The sequence below is a fragment of the Melanostigma gelatinosum genome, assembly GCF_949748355.1.
Source record: "Melanostigma gelatinosum genome assembly, chromosome: 7".
Classification (NCBI taxonomy): domain Eukaryota; kingdom Metazoa; phylum Chordata; class Actinopteri; order Perciformes; family Zoarcidae; genus Melanostigma; species Melanostigma gelatinosum.
Genome location: NC_136640.1, coordinates 10,976,670 through 10,994,560, shown reverse-complemented (window position 1 = coordinate 10,994,560; position 17,891 = coordinate 10,976,670). Strand labels below are relative to the sequence as shown.

The following is a 17,891-nucleotide window of genomic DNA, read 5'->3' as shown; positions in this document are numbered from 1 at the left end:
TGTCTTATGCTCTTGTCATCAGGGATGCTTTGGTTTTACTTGCCAAGGCCGTTTGGATCGTGTGCAGAGACAGAGCAGGCTAGCTGTCATGTTGCATGAGCTCTCCGAGTGTTCGCCTCAAATTTAGCCTGAAGGAGAGGTGGTTACCCACCAGCAAACTCATTGTACAGTGAAAAGGACATGCATACACATGCAACACGTGCAGGCTGAGATGCACACACGCACGCACAGCGATGCACGCTGACAAGCAGTATGACCGTCTTTGTCCAAACCCTTTCTCAACCTCATTTCCCTCTCTACTGTCTCTCTTGTCCCTTTAAGGCACAACAAGAATGACACTAGCACATATTAGCTGGTGGATACGCTCAACTAAATCTCTCCTTGCCAGCAGAGAATAGCCACACCCTGTAAAACCCATGTAATGTGACAGTTAAGGAATTTGCTGCAGGCTAGCCACAAATACTTTCAGCCCGAGTCCAAGATACTTGTACGTCACTTGCGGTGTAAATTGTGGAATGGCAGTCAGGCGTGCTGAAAACCGTTTTCAGCACGTTTGCTCCTTGCTTTCTTCTCCTTTTTTTTTTTTTTTTACTTTTGCAGGTTCTAAAATAAATGTTTGGCATTGTTGAAATATGTGTATTTGTAAATGGGAAAAAACCTTCTGAATTATTTGCAAAGTAACTGAGATGTAACCCCCGACAAGTGATTGGAGCCATTTCTATGATTTACCAAGTAAAAACAAACCAATCATTTAAAATAGATTTGTAACATACTGTACCTTAAGTTCGTCTGACTTCTTGCCCACTCCACTTTGGGAAAGTACAACACAACACCCACTGAGTCACATGACCAGCATACTATAAACCTCACACAATACAAATGTTCTGTGCAGGTTCAAGAGCTTGGAAAATGTACACTTTGAGCATTGCCAGCTGGTCTCCAACACGTGTTAATATTACACATTGTGATTACGCTTCTTTCTCGTTCTCCTTTTAGGCTCAAATTTAGAAACATGAGCTTTTGAGTCCAGTGCGATGACACACACTGTACCACAACTCAAGAGAAAACGGCAACAAGAATGCAGATGAAAACCCATTGTCTGTAAACATTCAGTATGAAACGGCACAATACTGCATCCAGTTTAGTCTTTGAACTGGGACAGCTTGGACATTTGCTTTGTGTTCATTGCTGGAGAACAGGTATCCTCACACTTTCTGATAACCTTGGAATTAACCAGTTGATCAGCTCAGATTTACACGAACATTTCATCTTCAAAATCGACTGAAGCGGAAAGTTGACCAACCTGCCCCCTTTTGAAGTGTGGCACACATAGCACAGAAAAGACATTTTTGAATCTACATTGTATTTATTATTCTTTGGATGCAATTTAACAATGCAAGTGATGTAACGTTTTTTTGATGAGCCACAGTTATGTTACAGAGTAGGTTACTCTCATGTTACTTCCTGGTTTTGCGGCATTATTACAGGGTTTGAAAAAGTGATACTTGATACTTCCTCCCACAATTGCCAAATCATGGCAACACATTCTTTTTGTTTTTGTTTTGTGGAGCTTTTTTAGATTCTTATTGACCCAATCTTGGTTTTGCATTTTTAGATTTTGTCAGTTTTGCTTACACAGACAAGCCACATGTGGCTCATTGTCAGTGATCAGGCCATAAATTATCTCTTGATTTATGGACCAAAAGCAGACCCCAAATGAGCAATCTGTGTCACATCGTCTTTATTGTCTTTCAGATAACATTTGGAGTCGTTCATTTCTGTCATCATTAACTGCACAGACGCTATTAAACACAAGTTTATATCTTAGGGTTATTTAATCAAACTATATTGCAGCATTAAATAAACGTTAAGCAGGATACAATGCCACTATCGGACCAATCCAAGGTGAGCACCCACACAGAGGCTCAGACTTCATCCACATGGTGCAGTAACGTGCCAATGAGCACTGTTCACTGAGCTGTTCATGCTAACACATGGCCTTAACAGGTCTGAAAATGAAAATAGAAGAAGTACTGAACATAGAAAAACCCCCAGAAAGTGTATAAACAACTCACTCAAAAGAGGAATGTTTAAGAGCTCAGATTGAAGAACTCACTATTAACTCGTTCTGCTGTTCTGCTGTCATATGTTTGACTGTTTTTAAACATTGTTTTTTGTTTTTGCTTTGGCAAGTTTGCTCCTTACCCATCTGTAGAGTGGAAAGAATTACAATGGAGTCATGTGTAAACAGTCGGCAAATAAACTGTCTGTCTGCAATCAATTTGATTAAGTGGTTTGTGTCAATGCAAGTAGTTATAACTAATCAGTACTTCATGCAGGCTCAGTTTGTTCACATGTCTTCAGGATCATGTGTCATGGTGTCACCTTTGTCACACATTTCATGAATGCAGAATTTCTATGTGAGATGATCATAAGTACAAATGAGGATACATATCGAATATGCAACAAATTCAAAACGTAGTCAAATGCTTTTATGTGCCATTACATGTACACAGTATTCATGGACATACAGCACAGTCCAATTTGTGTGACTCTACAGATATCTATTTAAAAGACCAGCTTAATACATACCCCCCCCCCCCCCCCCCATGTGCTGAGCTCTAATTTAAAACTAGCTGCTAAATATACTGACAGTTTCCAAGCCAAAAGCAGAGATAGCTGCGTCATTGTGTCTTGTCTGAGCAGAGTCAGCACCTGGAGAGGTCTGAACATTTCGGGCAGGGGACCTTGTCGATGTCGCCATCTGCTGGCTACTGCAGCAGAACAGGTGGTCTCCATGGTAACCCCAAATTACATGGTTGGATAGTTTGGATGGGCAAGTGGGTCGCGTGATCTTGATAAAGACATCATTGTGAAAATAGGTCACAGGGATGCAGACAGTGTTTTAAGTGTTGTGGATGTTAAGCTGCACTGAATGATGATGTGATCAGAACACTGCAGTGGTTTTATGTCCTCATTGCTAAAAGCTATCTGTAAGCTAACTGTGTTTGCACTTTTTAAACTTTTTCTAAATGGACATTTGCTGTCATGAAAATGGCTAAATATACAAATTATGAATGCCCCTGTTTTATTAATAATATTACTGTAGTTTCTGTTGGACCCAATCAATGTAATACTGTACCTAAACTACACTAAACTAATGAAACAATATATTTAATTAATGCCCAATTGGGACAAATATGTAAAACGTATTGTTATTTTGGTCACAAAGGGAATCTCAGTATCTATTTAAAAAAATAAGGATTAAGATTTCATTTTAAATTGAACACACAAACTTTCTATTGGGAGTAGAAATATCCATCCTTTACCCCATAATGTCCACTAGATGGTGCTCTGGTCAAAGTCATTTTCCGTGGGAGATCTCCAATTCTGTTGGCTGTTTCTTTTCCCTTATCTGGACAAAATTAAAAAGACAATAGATACCAAAGACTAATGATTAATGCCTGAACAAAACCCAAATATGAATCCCAACAAGACGAGATATTATATATATATACAGTATGCATAATGTTACATTAAATGGAAATAGCATACATTTTTCCTCCGACAGTAAGAGCTATTAAAAAATACCGTTTTCTGATACAACTGGAGTTGTGAGCAGCTTAGTGGGCCAGCAGTCTGAGGCAGTGTAACCTACATTGATGAAACATGATTGGACATGCTCACTCGAAAACCCAACTGGACTGTCTCTGGTACAGTAAATACTGCATTAAACTGCAGGTGTACTGTAAATATTTCACAGCCTCACATTTCATGAAAGATTGATAGTGCCAACGGCTTCTTACTGTATGTAGTAAAAGAGTAAATACCCCCTGAATCGTAGAAGACGGTGATGGTTTAAAAGTTAAATGCTGCACTATTTGAGGTCCATTTATTCCGTTTCTTTCATGTGTAAATAATCGATACGAACTCTTTTTGAATGTCAAAGACCAGCTTACATTTTTTGTGCTAATCTATAAAGCCAAGAGCCAACACGTCACAAATAAATAACAGCAAGCTTAATGTATATGTACCACCGTAGCGCAAACTCTTTTTATTACGTCTTGGCAAACCAACATGGGAACCTGAGATAGAATAAACAGAAAACTGAGAGTGATGCAGCACATTTAAGGAAATGCAGTAAAAGCTTCAGTAGGAGAGAGGGGGAAGGTTTATCTTTCTCTCTCTTGTCTGTCCACAACACTCTGGTGTTTTATTTAAGTTTTGCACATATGTAAGCACCATGGAGACAAGAAGTCCGTCACTGTAACCATTGCCTGTATATAGTATACCTCTTTTGGATGCTTACAGAGAAGCAGAGCTGGCAAAGAAACACCAAAACACTTGTTGATCACCATCCAAACCAAGTACAACTAGAGTGTCAGTGACCCAAACCGAAACATCTGTTTTGTATTTTTGCTGGCCTGCTGCTTGCTTGCTTCTCTCTGATCACATTTACTTGTCTTGGCTCTGGAGAGACTCTGATAACGTAATGCTTTGAGCTAAAAGGTCTCTAAAGTGAATGTACAAAATATTATGCATTCCTGCTATTTTCTATGAACACAGCTTTTCATTTGCGAGATGCACAATGACTTCTGTCTTCTTTTAAAAAACGACATAGTCTTGCTTTAACACACACATGAAGTATTTCATGTCGTATTCCGTCCGTCTGGCAGTTTGCTGTTACGTTTCTAAATCTTGTTTGTTGAAGTCGTATCTGAACGCAAATATTCTTTTGTGTATTTAGTATAATAACACATGAACCAGCTTCTCTGAATTCTATTAAGATTATAATGCAACCATTGTGTATTTATGAGATGATACAAACCTGTTTTGTTCTCGGTTTCCCACTTCAAAACATGCCCAACAGAGCGTGAGCTTCAATTTAGAGAACCTATGATTTAGTGTAATTAAAGTGATGGGAATGTCAAGCTCTCTCTTTCTTAATTAAATATCAATCATTTTAATGAAATCAGTCTCTGATCACTGAGGCAGACTATTGGGTCTGAATTGAATAAGCTAATTGGGCAATTCAGTCTTCACGGCTTGATTTGTTAGAGGCCAATGAAAGCCAGCGTTTATTGTGAGGGGAAATAGTGTTTACATTTGGCCAATAAATTATTCGGCTTCATTAATGTCAACAATAAAATAGGACAGGTTGTATAAAGCCCTCTTTTTAATGGTACCCCTGCTGTCACGTATGCTCTTTTTCAGCAATGTGCTGGCCAGATTTTATTCCAGTAATAAAGAACCACAGACTTGCCCACTTAAAGGTCCCTGAAGTTTACTGCTTGTTCTGGTTATTTCAAAATAAGAGTTGAATAACACTGATCTCAAACACAATTTGTCGATGGGAATGCTTTATTTTACTTTAGATTGCTTTATTTCTTCAAATCATACTTGTGTACAAAACGCACCAACTGGTTTTGTGATAAACGTTGGATCGACATGTTGGTGTGCCTGTTATTAAGAGACACATTATGACACGAGTGATAAGATCTACCTGCAATGACGAGCACAAGCTTCAATCTGCCAACAGCACAGCATTAAAGCCGATATCAATATTTGATAATGAAACGCTTTATAAAGCACACTAATATGCTGCCGTAATAAAACAGTAATTTGTGCATGATGTCGTCCATCTTTTGTTGTTTCACATCTGTGGCTCTGATGCATGCATGAGGTCTGCTTACAGTATATTCTGTGACACCTGCGCAACATTTAATAGTCTTGTATCGTCTTGTTTCTGCTCCATTAAATCAGGTCAAACTCCCTAACTGTATGCATGCAATGAAAAAGGCCTTTGATTCCCATTTAGCCTCTTTAAAGACAAAACGTGATGATTAAAGGGATTCATTTAAGACCAAAGACATGTCTCTTTTACCCCAAGACCGAAAATGTGGACAGGAATTGAATAAGACGAAACTGCTCTTCCCTCCACAACTATAAGAATGATGATGACTTGATTGTTTCCAGTTACAAACCGTGTCATTACCATGGCTTGTGGGCTGCGAATCTCCCTTTACATAATGAGCGTGTATAAGAATATCATGTATGTATGCGACAGCTTGTTTGCATGTCTGTGTGTGTCTCTCTCTCTCTCTCTCGCTCTGTGTGTGTGTGTGTGGGATGCGTGTTGACAATGTGTCTGCCGGCACACATTTTTCTGTGTCTGTGTCTACACTGCTGTGTTCCAGCTGTCTGAGTGGATAAGGCTCAGTGGGGGGAAAAACACTGTATTGAAACACACACACACACAATAGCATAGCTGTGGGGACTGGCTATAATGGGGAGTGTCTGTTAGCATTAATTCAGCAGAGTTTTGACAAGACCACAGATCCCAACTACAGTGTGAAGCAAAATGAATGGGAAACTGAGAACAGGATATATTCTGCAACATGCTGGTGTTGATGAGAAATGTACTTACCTGCAGTGGAACAATAAATGCTGTATTTTTCAGGACATATTGCAAACTGTATCCCAAGTTTGTCATCTTGGTTCATTTATTATATTTGTATTGGCATAATGCATGTTTATGAAACAACAGAAGACAAAAGTCAATTGACAAACGGTGCTTGGTCATTTTATGTCGTGATGCTTTCTACTTCTCCGACTCTCGGCTTGCTCATTTAAAACTGCTGATCTGAACACTTTCAATGCAATATTTATTACTTTGTATAACTTTTATTTGTATGATTATTTGCTAAATGCACAAAAATAATCCTAAACAACACACTTTACAGGGACTTGCGAAACGAGCCACCATCACAGATCCATACCCTTCAGATCCTGAGTGGCCAGGAGAAACCTAAACGATGAGACAGGAAAACTCTCAAAGTGCTTCCAGCCACCCGGCTCATTAAAATATCATAAGCTCATGACAAAGATTTTCCTCGAAAAGCTAACTGGGTGCCAGTCACACACAAGTTCCTCTATTCTGGGCATCACAGGACATTTCCCAATACAGAAGAGAACATTCAATAATATACACAGTAAACTCTCTTTAATGCGTATCATACCACCATCATTAAACTCATCTGACATGTGGCTCCAATCAATTTTAAACTTTTACAGGATTTTTTTCTTCACCTTTCTAATCTATGCACAATACTTTTGCTCTCCTATAAATATCCTCAGTGATAAAAAAAAAAAAAAAAAAAAAAAGTGTCAAGGTTTCAAACATCAGGTGTAGAATGTGAGGCAGATGAATTGATGGATCAATAAATGTACGTGTGACAGAATCCTCCAGTTTCACCTGCTGGCAGTGAAGAGATTTGTATCAGTCTGTAGAACTGTTCAGCAGTAAACATAACAACTGCATCAAGCTTGTGGCCTGTCGTGGTCTTCTTCTGTCCGAGGGTTTTACGGCCAACATCAAATGTGTGAGAATGACACACACTGCATGACCTCAGTACATAACAACATTTGTAGTTTTGGATATCTTAACGCTCAGTTTGCTGAGTGTCACACAGGCAACCGGAGTCCTTCACATTCCAAATCTAAACAATATCAGAAGGCATTAGTGTAGTCCATTAACCGCCATTAAGCTCCCTCATCGTGTATAGGACCTCTGCCAGTTGTAAATGGCATGGATATTATGGGAACACTCTGGCACTCGTTTACATGTACTGACACTGCGGTGGCGGAAAACCCTCCCTCCTGCTCCTCCCCCCAGCCCCCTCCTCCTAGCAGCGAGTTGCTTTGCTCTTTCTTCTGCAGCGAAGAAGTCCGTGGTCGCCCTGAAGAACTCCAGCAGAGCTCTGTGGCTCCAGTTGGTCCGACGGCTCGCCATCCCACTGTTCGGTGCGGCCGCAGGACCGGCTGCACCAAATGCACCAGCGGCGCTCCACTCGGGCTGGGTGGAGAAACCACAGTGACTTCCACGGCCAGTCAGGAGCAGGAAAAAATGTGGGTTTGTCTCAAAGAGTTCAAAGGGTACGGTGGATTGGGCGTCACCGCGGACTGGGTCATCCTGAGCACACACGCTCAGGACAGGAATAGCCACTTCATCCACGTCTCTCAAGGGTTCATTGCGTTCCCAGTAAGCATCCCAGGTACCTGAAGTATTGCAGATACTGCTCGTCCCCGTCAGTGCTGCTGGTGCTGAGTCCACCTGTCCAGTCTGACAGAACAGCGCCTCCTCCAGGCCACGTAAGGAACAGCTAGAAAACAGGGTGTCGGTCTGTATGTTCTCACCCAGCACCGTCTTGTACCTATGCAGATCATCCGAGTACACACACACACACACACACACACACACACACACACACACGCACAAAGAAGAACAGAAGCGTATAAATAAACGGGAAGAAAAAGAGAAAACCAGTAAATCAATTTTGAAGAGCTGGGTCAGTGGCATTGATTTGAAAAACGTTACCTGAATCACGATGTCTCTGAGAATCACTGACTTGACACTGAGCAGGCCATCTGTTGCTACAGCAACTTGATTGTCTCCTTAATTGTCTGTGCCTTTTCAGTAAATGGTTAGTGAGTGCTTACATCAGTTTTTCTTACAATCTCCTTGTAACTGTGTCTCCCTTTTGGCTGATTGAAAATTCAGGATTTTCCTTGTCTCAGTGTATTTGTCTGAGATTATCTCATTGTACAGCAGCCTCGTGAAGCTGGGTTGTTTCGTCACTTGACACTGTGATATCTTACAGTTGACCTGCGGTAAACTGAAAGATCTCATTCTGTCTTCCAAAACTCATTATTCTCACAAACTAATTCACCGTGTTCCAAAAGGATAGGAAATCTACTGCAGAAATATAACTTCAAATGTTGTTTCTGTAGTTCTGGTTGTTATTGGTAAGTGCTCAGGTTAATTGCTGACACCTGGGAATGTGGCAACCTGTCCTGCCGTACGTGTGTAAACATCTTTCTTGTGTTTGGGGGGATTGTTGCTGTAATTTTAGGTGTGCTCATGTTCGGTTTTCCCTGACAAAACATCTGACTGTCTGTTTGACAGGCATTGCAATAGTGATATTGCAGTGCTTCCAGATTTCAGCAACTACTTTGGTGAATACAATAACCAATAGAAATAAAGGCCAGAACTATACAAAATAAGACACGTATTGAACCAGAATCTTACTTTGAAGAAGTTGTTTCCACTTAAGTCTTTCTGTTTACTTCCCCTTTTATAGCACGTTTCCCTCCATACCTGCTGAGACAGATCTTCTGGTAGAGCGCCAACGCCCACTGCAGAGGCCAGCACAGCCCGTTCTCAAACCAGCTCTGACAGCGGAACACAGGTGACAGGCAGATGGCAGCCGTCATGTAGCTGGATGAGCCACACTCCCCGAGGTAAGAAAGGAGAAGGCCCGAGCCTGTGCTCTCGCTGACTGCATACAGTCTTCCTGCTGGCTGTCTATGGCGAATATAGCGCACTGCCTCTCGCAGATCCGCAGGGTCACCAAACTGCTGCAGCTTGAGGGTGGTGAGCGGGGTGCCGTTGTGGCTGCGGCGGTTGAAAACTGCCGGAAGGTAGCCGTGGGACAGTGCCGTTTCACACAACTGTAGAGGAGAGGAGGTGGACAAATATAAGTCAAAGGCTGTCAATGTGTCATCAAAAAGTGCAAGTGTTACGGATTGGGAACATTATGGAGGATTTGTGGGGAATTCTATATTTTGTGTGATCGCTCCTTTGAATTAAACAGGATTTTTAGCCATAAATCAAGAAGGGAAAGGTATTAATCCATGTATGTAATGCTACAGAGGAATGGTTGATAGACGATGCATTTTACATACACTATGCCTACATGAATAAGCCACACACTCTTCAGTGTGGCCTGGTCTCTTGGTTGTAATGCCACAGAATTAAACAATGCCCCCTTTTAGAAATCAGTTTCCATTGAGTTTTACCAAATGTCTTTCTAGTTGGAACACCTGAAATGTCATGGTCCTACTTTTTATTGTAAGGAAAAAGAAATGAACAGTTGCTGAAGGAAGTGAGAACACCGTCATTACGCCGTTTACAAAATAACAGTCAACATTTTGACATACCACTGAATTATGTTCTATTTTCTCTTCCAGTTTCACCTATTTATCATTTCAAATAGTTGAACAACCAACTCTTGACAGATACACTTACTATTAAGCTTCTTTGTTATACAGTTTGGCACAGATGAACATGAGCAAACAAGAGTTATGCATCCCGAGATACCGCCTTCACAATGTGGCCCAAAGAAGCAAACAAATCAGTGGCCAAGGAAGCCTCCCTGTGGTGATTATCAACTTTGAGGCAGTTTTGAGACAGCGTGGAGGCCTTGGTGAAGGCCAATAACACAGTCTCGTTAGATGCGATGATGTCCACGCAGCCAGATTCTCAGCTCAGACAGCCTCAACCTGCACGATGCAGCTCTCCTTGAGCTGGACAAAATTGGCACGTGAACCGAAAGGGCTCGAGTATACGGAAACCTGTGATCTCATGTCTCTGGCAGGAAGTCTTTCCTTTCAGTCAGCAGCAGGTTGGAGAGAAATACCACCACTTATTGTTTCTTATAAAGTGAGATATTATTTGTATGTATAATTTGATACAAACGCAACAATATTACATATTTGGGCTGAGTGAATGAATATAAGAAAATGCTAAACAACTGAATGGGAAGTAATGTCTCTTTCATCTTTCTTTAACAGTAATTCTGATGTGCAAATGTTTTGAATCAATGTTGTAAACTTGACAATACTGTCATTCAGCACATTCATTTTTGTTTTGTTTTACTATTCTTTAAATGCTGAGGAGAATATACTAGAATGACATATCCTCAAAGTTGACAAACTACAGTGCTCAGAACAGCATAATTAAGGCTCGATAAAGCACAATATAAAACGGAAAAACGAATTACAAGAACAAGCCAGTTTTATACAAAGCAGGTACAATTGAATAGAACTCTTTCAAATTCTCTTCTGCTCACTCAAAAGCCTTTTTATCATCAAAACGTGGCTCAGGCACAAATGGTTACCATCAGTTTTTATTTAGCTTTGAAGGCTTATGCAAATCTGTCTCGCCAAATCGAATGGTTTATTCTCTCAGTGGACTGGCTCAGTAGTAAACATTACAAGCCTGTAACGGTGTTAAAGAAGGAAAGCAGAGAAAATATACAAGTTCTACTTGTAGTCTTGGCTGCAGATAAGCTTATTGTAAGCATCACTGAATTGGTTAAATCCTTAATCTTGTTAATGACAGCAAGAGTAACATATTTAGCACAGATTCTCATATGACAAATAATATATTCTATACATTCCTATGAAACATCATCCGACTTTAATAAGTCTAAACCAGAGCTTATAACTCCATAAAGTGTGAACAATAACTTTGGGCAGTTTTGATTTGGAATGGAGCAGAAATGACAATTAAATAGATCAATTACACTGACGAGCTCTCTATGCAGAGGAGGACTGAAAATGAGAGATTGTTCCCGCCAAGGCTCTGAATATTACATTTTAGAATCCATAATTCAATCCACCAGTGTCTGGAAACACAAAAAGAGTCTTCCCTCTTCCCCTCAACATAGAGGGAGTAGTGTTCAATTCTCTGTTTTCTCATACAAACGTTTGGGGTCAGAAGAAAATGGCGGAAGCCTGTTCAAACAACCTGTCTGATGTGAAATGAGTTACATTCTGCTTTAAACCTGCAGAAATCCCAGTGCGATGCAGGAAGAGCTGCAGAATTGCTGCATTACATATTTTACCAGCTGACGAAGACTGCAGCAGGATTTTTGCCACTTTCTGGTTGTCTGAATGAAAAGAGGATTTACTCGGCCAGATGCGTCGCTTGGCAGTGTCGGGAGAGCTCCGAGCAGAGCCAATACACCGGAAACACCATTCACTCGCATATTCATTGGCCTCTGAGCGAACTCATTACAGAGATACTCTTTTGAAGCAAGATACGAGGAGAAGAGCAATTTCTGATGAATATGAATCATTTCAGCTCGGTTGAATTCCCAAAGATATTGAGAGACACGGTTACTTCACAAGTTCAACTGCATATGAGGGCCGGGGCCGAGGGATGAACGTTGCTGGGATTAAATTAGGTGAACGGATTGTGAAATGATTTCGTCCTGCTCCGGTGTTAATACAGCGACACTGTGGGTGATGCACTGTGTGAATCACCCACAGGCACAGTGTGTGATGAGTAACAACCGCTCCCAATACATACCAAACATACAGGATGGCAAATAAAATGAATGGAAGAATCCACTAAGCCCATAGCAGACACAGCAACGCCTGTTTCTGTTATAAAATGTGTTACCAAAAGGAAGCGAACAGCAATAAAATATGTTTTGGACAATCTGATAAAGTCACCAGCTTAGAGGGAACATTTGCTCCAAGTACTTCCTTAATGTGACTTTTATTTAGATTTAAGTAACTTGACCTTTTTCCCGAGATCATATTTATGCAAATTACATTCATGGCAATCATTTTCCTAAAGTATTATCATGACTGTGAGAATTTGTCCTTTTTTAGAGATTTCAGCGTCATTGCAGGAGAAGTAAAAAGCGACCAGCTGCTGCTGCTGCTGCAGCAGTGCCAGTGCTCATAAACTGTCAGCTCCGTGACAAATTCCTTCAGCAGTGACTCCAAACATTGGCTCCAAACATACCAGCCCTCATACACACTGTGCTTCTTATACACAAACACACACACAAAGCATTATTCTCCTCCCCCGCTCTACTGAAACAACGACATAAATACAACAATCTTCCATTCAAAGCACGTTAAATAAGTTGATCTACTTCTGTGAGACCACGTCTAGCATTAAACAAACTTCAGCAGCTTCATCTCCACATGTTGCCACAAATCAAGGATGTTAATTCGATGAGAAGCCTTTTAGAGGCAACGAAGCATCTCGCTACAATGCTCTGTCCTCTGTTCAGGTCAATAGTTTCCCGAAATACTCTTGAACTGGCCTGTGTCCAGGGAATAGATTTGCTCCTCTGAGTTGGATTTGTGCAGGAGAGCAGGCAGCATTTCAGAAATACGGGATGATAATATTATACGATTGTATCGGCTCACCCAAGATAAAAAGCGACTGCACTTGTTGTATAATCAATTCCATGACTGCCATCTTTATAGTTCATTTGTTGGCAGTTTCCAGACCAACTAATTGTATGAACCCAACTAAACAAAGCAGAGTCTGTTGCATTGCAGCAGAGATAGAAAAACTCGGTCCTTCCATCCAACATGGCAGCACTGCTGGAGAAGAGCGGTTACTTAAAAGATGACACCATAGATGTAGAGTGTGATATAGAAAGTCTGCCTGCCATAGTAAAAACAGCAAGAACTGACGCACCAGCCAAACGGCTCCTGTTCCACAAGCCTCCATGAAAATGTGTTTCCTGTCTATAGTGTATGTTAAATGAGCTTCTACTTTGCATTTACCTGCATTTGCATACTTTGGATAAATTAGCATTTTGCTCAAAGTGTGGCGAGAATTTACTCTTTATCCCCGTGTCCTCTCGACACACAGACTTTGAATCGTGCAGCAGAACAGTTATGGGCTGAAATTCCTACCCTCTTCACTTAATAATAACATAAAGACCTTCAAACTAAAGCTGAAAATCAACTCTCTGCACACATCGTCATTGTCCTCCTTCAAAACCAAGAGCTGACCGAAAAACTGTCCTCCAGACTGGCCCTGGTGTGTTGAAAACAAACAATAAAATTCACAAAGGAAACAGATCTAACGCCCCATTTAATTATTTGCCTCCTCATTCAGTTCATCTATGTATGTCTGGGTATTGTGCTTTGTACTGCTGGTGATGTTTCTGTGATTGAAACATTTCCGGACTGATTAAGTATTACTGCGACTATAACCTCTCTCACTGATCTAATCTTGGCTTTTAATGGCAAAACTTCCCCACTTTTAATGCATGAGTGCCAAGCTATTAACCCATCCTGCAAGGAATTCGGAAAACTCCAGGCTGCTCTCTCAGCAATCAGAAAAGACAATTATCTAAGTGTTGAAAGGTAAATGACACACAATGACCGGATTATATAATACCTCATATCTATGAGCAATGAAAAATACTTGATGTGAAAAAGAGTGCCAAAAGCATGCTGAATAAAACACTTAACTAGGTCACAAAATGATGGTACAGAAGTGAGTTTATGTCAGGAAAGTGTGACGCGTGTAAATCAATAGACCTCACGTCTATTAAACTGACCCCTGTGCGTGACCTTTTTGAAGTTGAGAATGAAAATAAATTTAGTTTGTTGATGGCTGAGATCAGGAGAGTGTATGGAGGGTAGCTGACTATGCAGACATTCAGTGTTGGTTTAAATAGTTGGGAACTACGCTTCTTCACTTCCTCTGCAAAAATGATGAGAATCAATCAAGATCAAAGTCCTGTCTCACAATCTCACTGTGAAGACACTGCAGAAGCTGATTAGCGAATCACAAAAAAACTGACACGGCTATTTTACAGGGAGGTTATGTGCTTGACATGCATACACAATACAATGTGTTGTTTTTACGCTTCAGCATTAAAAAATATGAACAAGATACAATGCCTTAATTGCCTTTAGAGGTGCTGGTAGGCTGATTTGGTTACCTTCGGACAGAGGAGCTTGCGGTTTCCCTCTGTTACCAGTCTTTATGCTAAGCTAAGTTAAACAGCTTCATATTCACCACACAAGAGAGAGTTATCAATCGAATAACTCAGGAATCAGGAAAGCAAATAAGCATTTTCCCCTGAATTTCAAGCTTTTAATGTCTGCTTTAAGAAATAGAAAAAAACAAGCCAGAGAGAGATCAATGGCAATGCATTGTTGGTAAACGTGTTTTATGATCCTATTAGTAATTAGCAGTATTTCAATGCACAGTGATATGTCTAACTATCTAACTGGCTGAAATAATGTAAGTATATTTTGTGTGTTTTGGGAGGAACACATTTCAGACTTTATAGCCAATGAAAATACTGTATAGGACTGTCAGGTACTGTACTTCATATTATTGATGTTTGATTATGCCATGATGAAAATATTTATGAATTATGCCAGACCACATGAATCAAGGGATCAAAAAGACAAACGGAGCGTAAACATGTGAATGATTTAAGAGGAGATGGCCCATTCAAAAATTCATGAGCTACTGAAATGTGCCGTGTAAAAGAGAAGGGGACAGGAGCCGCAAGCCCAAAAATAATCTGCATTTCCTCTGTTTCTTCTCTGAGTCACAGATATAGACCCGTGTGTGTCTGCCCACGCAAACATGGGCTCTTCTTACACACACACACACACACACACACACACACACACACACACACTGGGTTATGCACACCAGTGACGGGTGCGATCGTAATTGGTGTATATCCGTTGTGGTGCCTCAGCTTTCCCACAGCATCACAAACTGATGATGGCCAAAAAATAAGCATGAGGCACAGATCTGTCTGAATGTAACAATTACTTTTCATCTCTCCTTCCATTTGACTTTTTCCTGTTGCAAAGACAAATATTTATAATGTTTTCCTTCTATTGTTGTCGCTCCATTGTTTATTCACACTTTTTTTTAGATCTATACAAAGGCGATCACTCTAAATTTACAACAAACCATTTGACTTTGTTGGTGTTGAGTTCTTGCAGAGTTGTTATTTCTGACAATGGGTCGACAGTAAGCCTGTGATGAATTTACACACAGATCTAGCAGTATGAAATGCAATGAGCAATGCCAGGTGCCCAGAGTTGTGCGAGAGCCAGCAGGCAGTCATGTGGAGCAGCGCTGCACTTCTCCAGGCCCCTCACATCAAGCAGTGCTTTGTAATCTCTCACTCAATTACCTCAGTCAGTGTATTGAACGAGTAGTTGAAAGATGTGGTGCTGCCTCCGCATCTGCTTGTTTTTACCCCCTCCGCTCTTTCCTTCCAACTGAGCTTGTCAAGGCTTAAGCTCAAGTTTGCCCAAATGGGCGTTGTTGATTTGTTCTCTTTCGACAGACTTGGTCCTGAATGTTTCTAGATTTTACCATCTGAATTTGAAAATAATTTGCAGCAATATGAGGCTGTTAGTGTGGACCAAGGGCTATTTCTAACATTTTACAGATTTGTGGGATATTTTAAGTGTATTTCTTTCATACTGGTAAGGATGAGGTACCCTACTCTGTTCAGCAATCAGCTCACCTGAACATTCAAAAAAATACTTTTTTTTTACATTTAATAACTTTTGATGATGTACATCGTGATCCATTGTGTGACTGTTCAGTTTCTGCATGCATATTATTATCTGTGGCCATTCAATTCCTATCATTAGGATAATTTGTTATATGTCTGAGAAAAAACAAGAACGCACCTTTAACACATTCCTAGTGAACTTCCCAAAAGAGTTTGGGATGATGAGCAGAACGGGACTGGTGGAGTGACTGGAAGTCCTGCGTCGTTTCTGGTAGGACGGCACTGCCCAGTCCAGGGCCACCAGCCCATCATCGCTCAGCTGCAGGTTGTCCCGCACAAACTGGACCGGACTGTCGTACGGCCAGCACGCCTCGTACACACTCTGGAGGAAGGCGCTGGCGCGCCACGTCCAGCCGACACACGGCGAGTAATGACTGAAAGTCCTGCAGTGTTTCAGGAGATAGTTGGCCAGCGCGGACGGTTTGCATATTAGTGCCACGGTGCTGCGTGCTTTCTCATCACAGGCCGCCTGGGAAACGTCGCCGTCGTGCTCCGAGACGCACCTCCCGGTCTTGTCCTTGGTTGTCTGTTGCGAACTCCCATGTCCCTGAAGCAAGGCACCCGACTGGCTCTCAGTGCCAAAATATTTGAAGCCTGGCCAGATTAAGCCCGCCAGGATCACAATGCACAGAGCCACAAGCCATTCCAGCATTGGCACAGTTGTTTTCAGCGAAATGAGCACAACAGGGACGCTTTCCACACCGTATCCTGGATCTTAAGTTGATGCTTACAAATGTATATTATAGAAAACAGTCGACAGGAACATGCTAGTTTTTAGTGTGCCGATCTTTTGTCCTAAATTGATGCTCAGCTCGTCCTTGAAGTTTGGTGCTTCCCTCGGTGCCAAGGCGCACCAGTCTCTCGTCTTTGCAGGCGTGCTGTCTCAGTTACGCAGCGCTTCTATTGTTCTTGCTCATTCCAAACCCGGCTTCTTGTCTCCATTTCGGTACAGCACTTTTAAATTAACGATGAGAGATTCCGTCCGTGTTTCATGCATCCAACGTCAACTGGTTTGTTGACCGGCCATGTGCAGGACTGAGCTCAAATCAACAGCTGGGAGCGCATGTCTGTAAGCAACGCGCAGCTCAAACTGGAAACGCCTCCCATCAGTTCCAGCCCCCCTCAGAGCGAGCAGGTACTCCGTGCACGTGATAATCTCTGCTGTTATTAGCCATCTCCTTAAATTACTTCCAGCGCCCACAAAGAGGTAGATCTTGAGTGTTTTGCTATACGATGACTGTCTCTCCGAATCCCTGCGAGGACTCCCCCATCTTTCTCTTGCTTGCTCTTTCTGTCAGAGAAGACAGTCACAGGAAGTGAATCTGATCTGTTCGATTTTAGTCAATTCCTTCAGAATTTCATCATCATGAATTTAGCAACATGTGTACTCTGTGACCTATAATCAGAGATAAAGAGAACAAACATGAATAAAGCATGATATCTGGAACGTATAAACTATAGTGGTTTCTTTGGTTGGGACCACGTCAAGTAATGTAACCTGTTTGGCAAGTCTCTGTTGTGTAACAAGGCAACTTTAGGTTGACTTCAGAATTACAGTGTCATTTTTTGTAACTGTAAATTGAAATAAAGGGTGAAAGTAGGCCAGTGTTCTTTGGACCTTTGGACATGCATATTGCAATGCACAGTGAGTGCTGCAGACGTCCAGTTTGATTCAAGCTTATGAGCTCATCGACTCTCTGCTATTTTCCCTCCTCGTTATCTATGAAA

The 17,891-nt window shown here is 41.3% G+C and overlaps 1 protein-coding gene across 1 annotated transcript; it reads right to left on the bottom strand.

Moving 5' to 3' along the window:
- Nucleotides 1–7,552: 7,552 nt before the first annotated feature.
- abhd15a (abhydrolase domain containing 15a) lies at nucleotides 7,553–16,815 on the bottom strand (the record flags this gene model as incomplete). The annotated part of the gene is made up of 3 exons (XM_079271438.1): nucleotides 7,553–8,213; nucleotides 9,158–9,510; nucleotides 16,282–16,815. The coding sequence occupies 3 exons, from the start codon at nucleotides 16,813–16,815 to the stop codon at nucleotides 7,553–7,555; spliced, it is 1,548 nt and encodes a 515-aa protein (XP_079127564.1).
- Nucleotides 16,816–17,891: the final 1,076 nt, after the last annotated feature.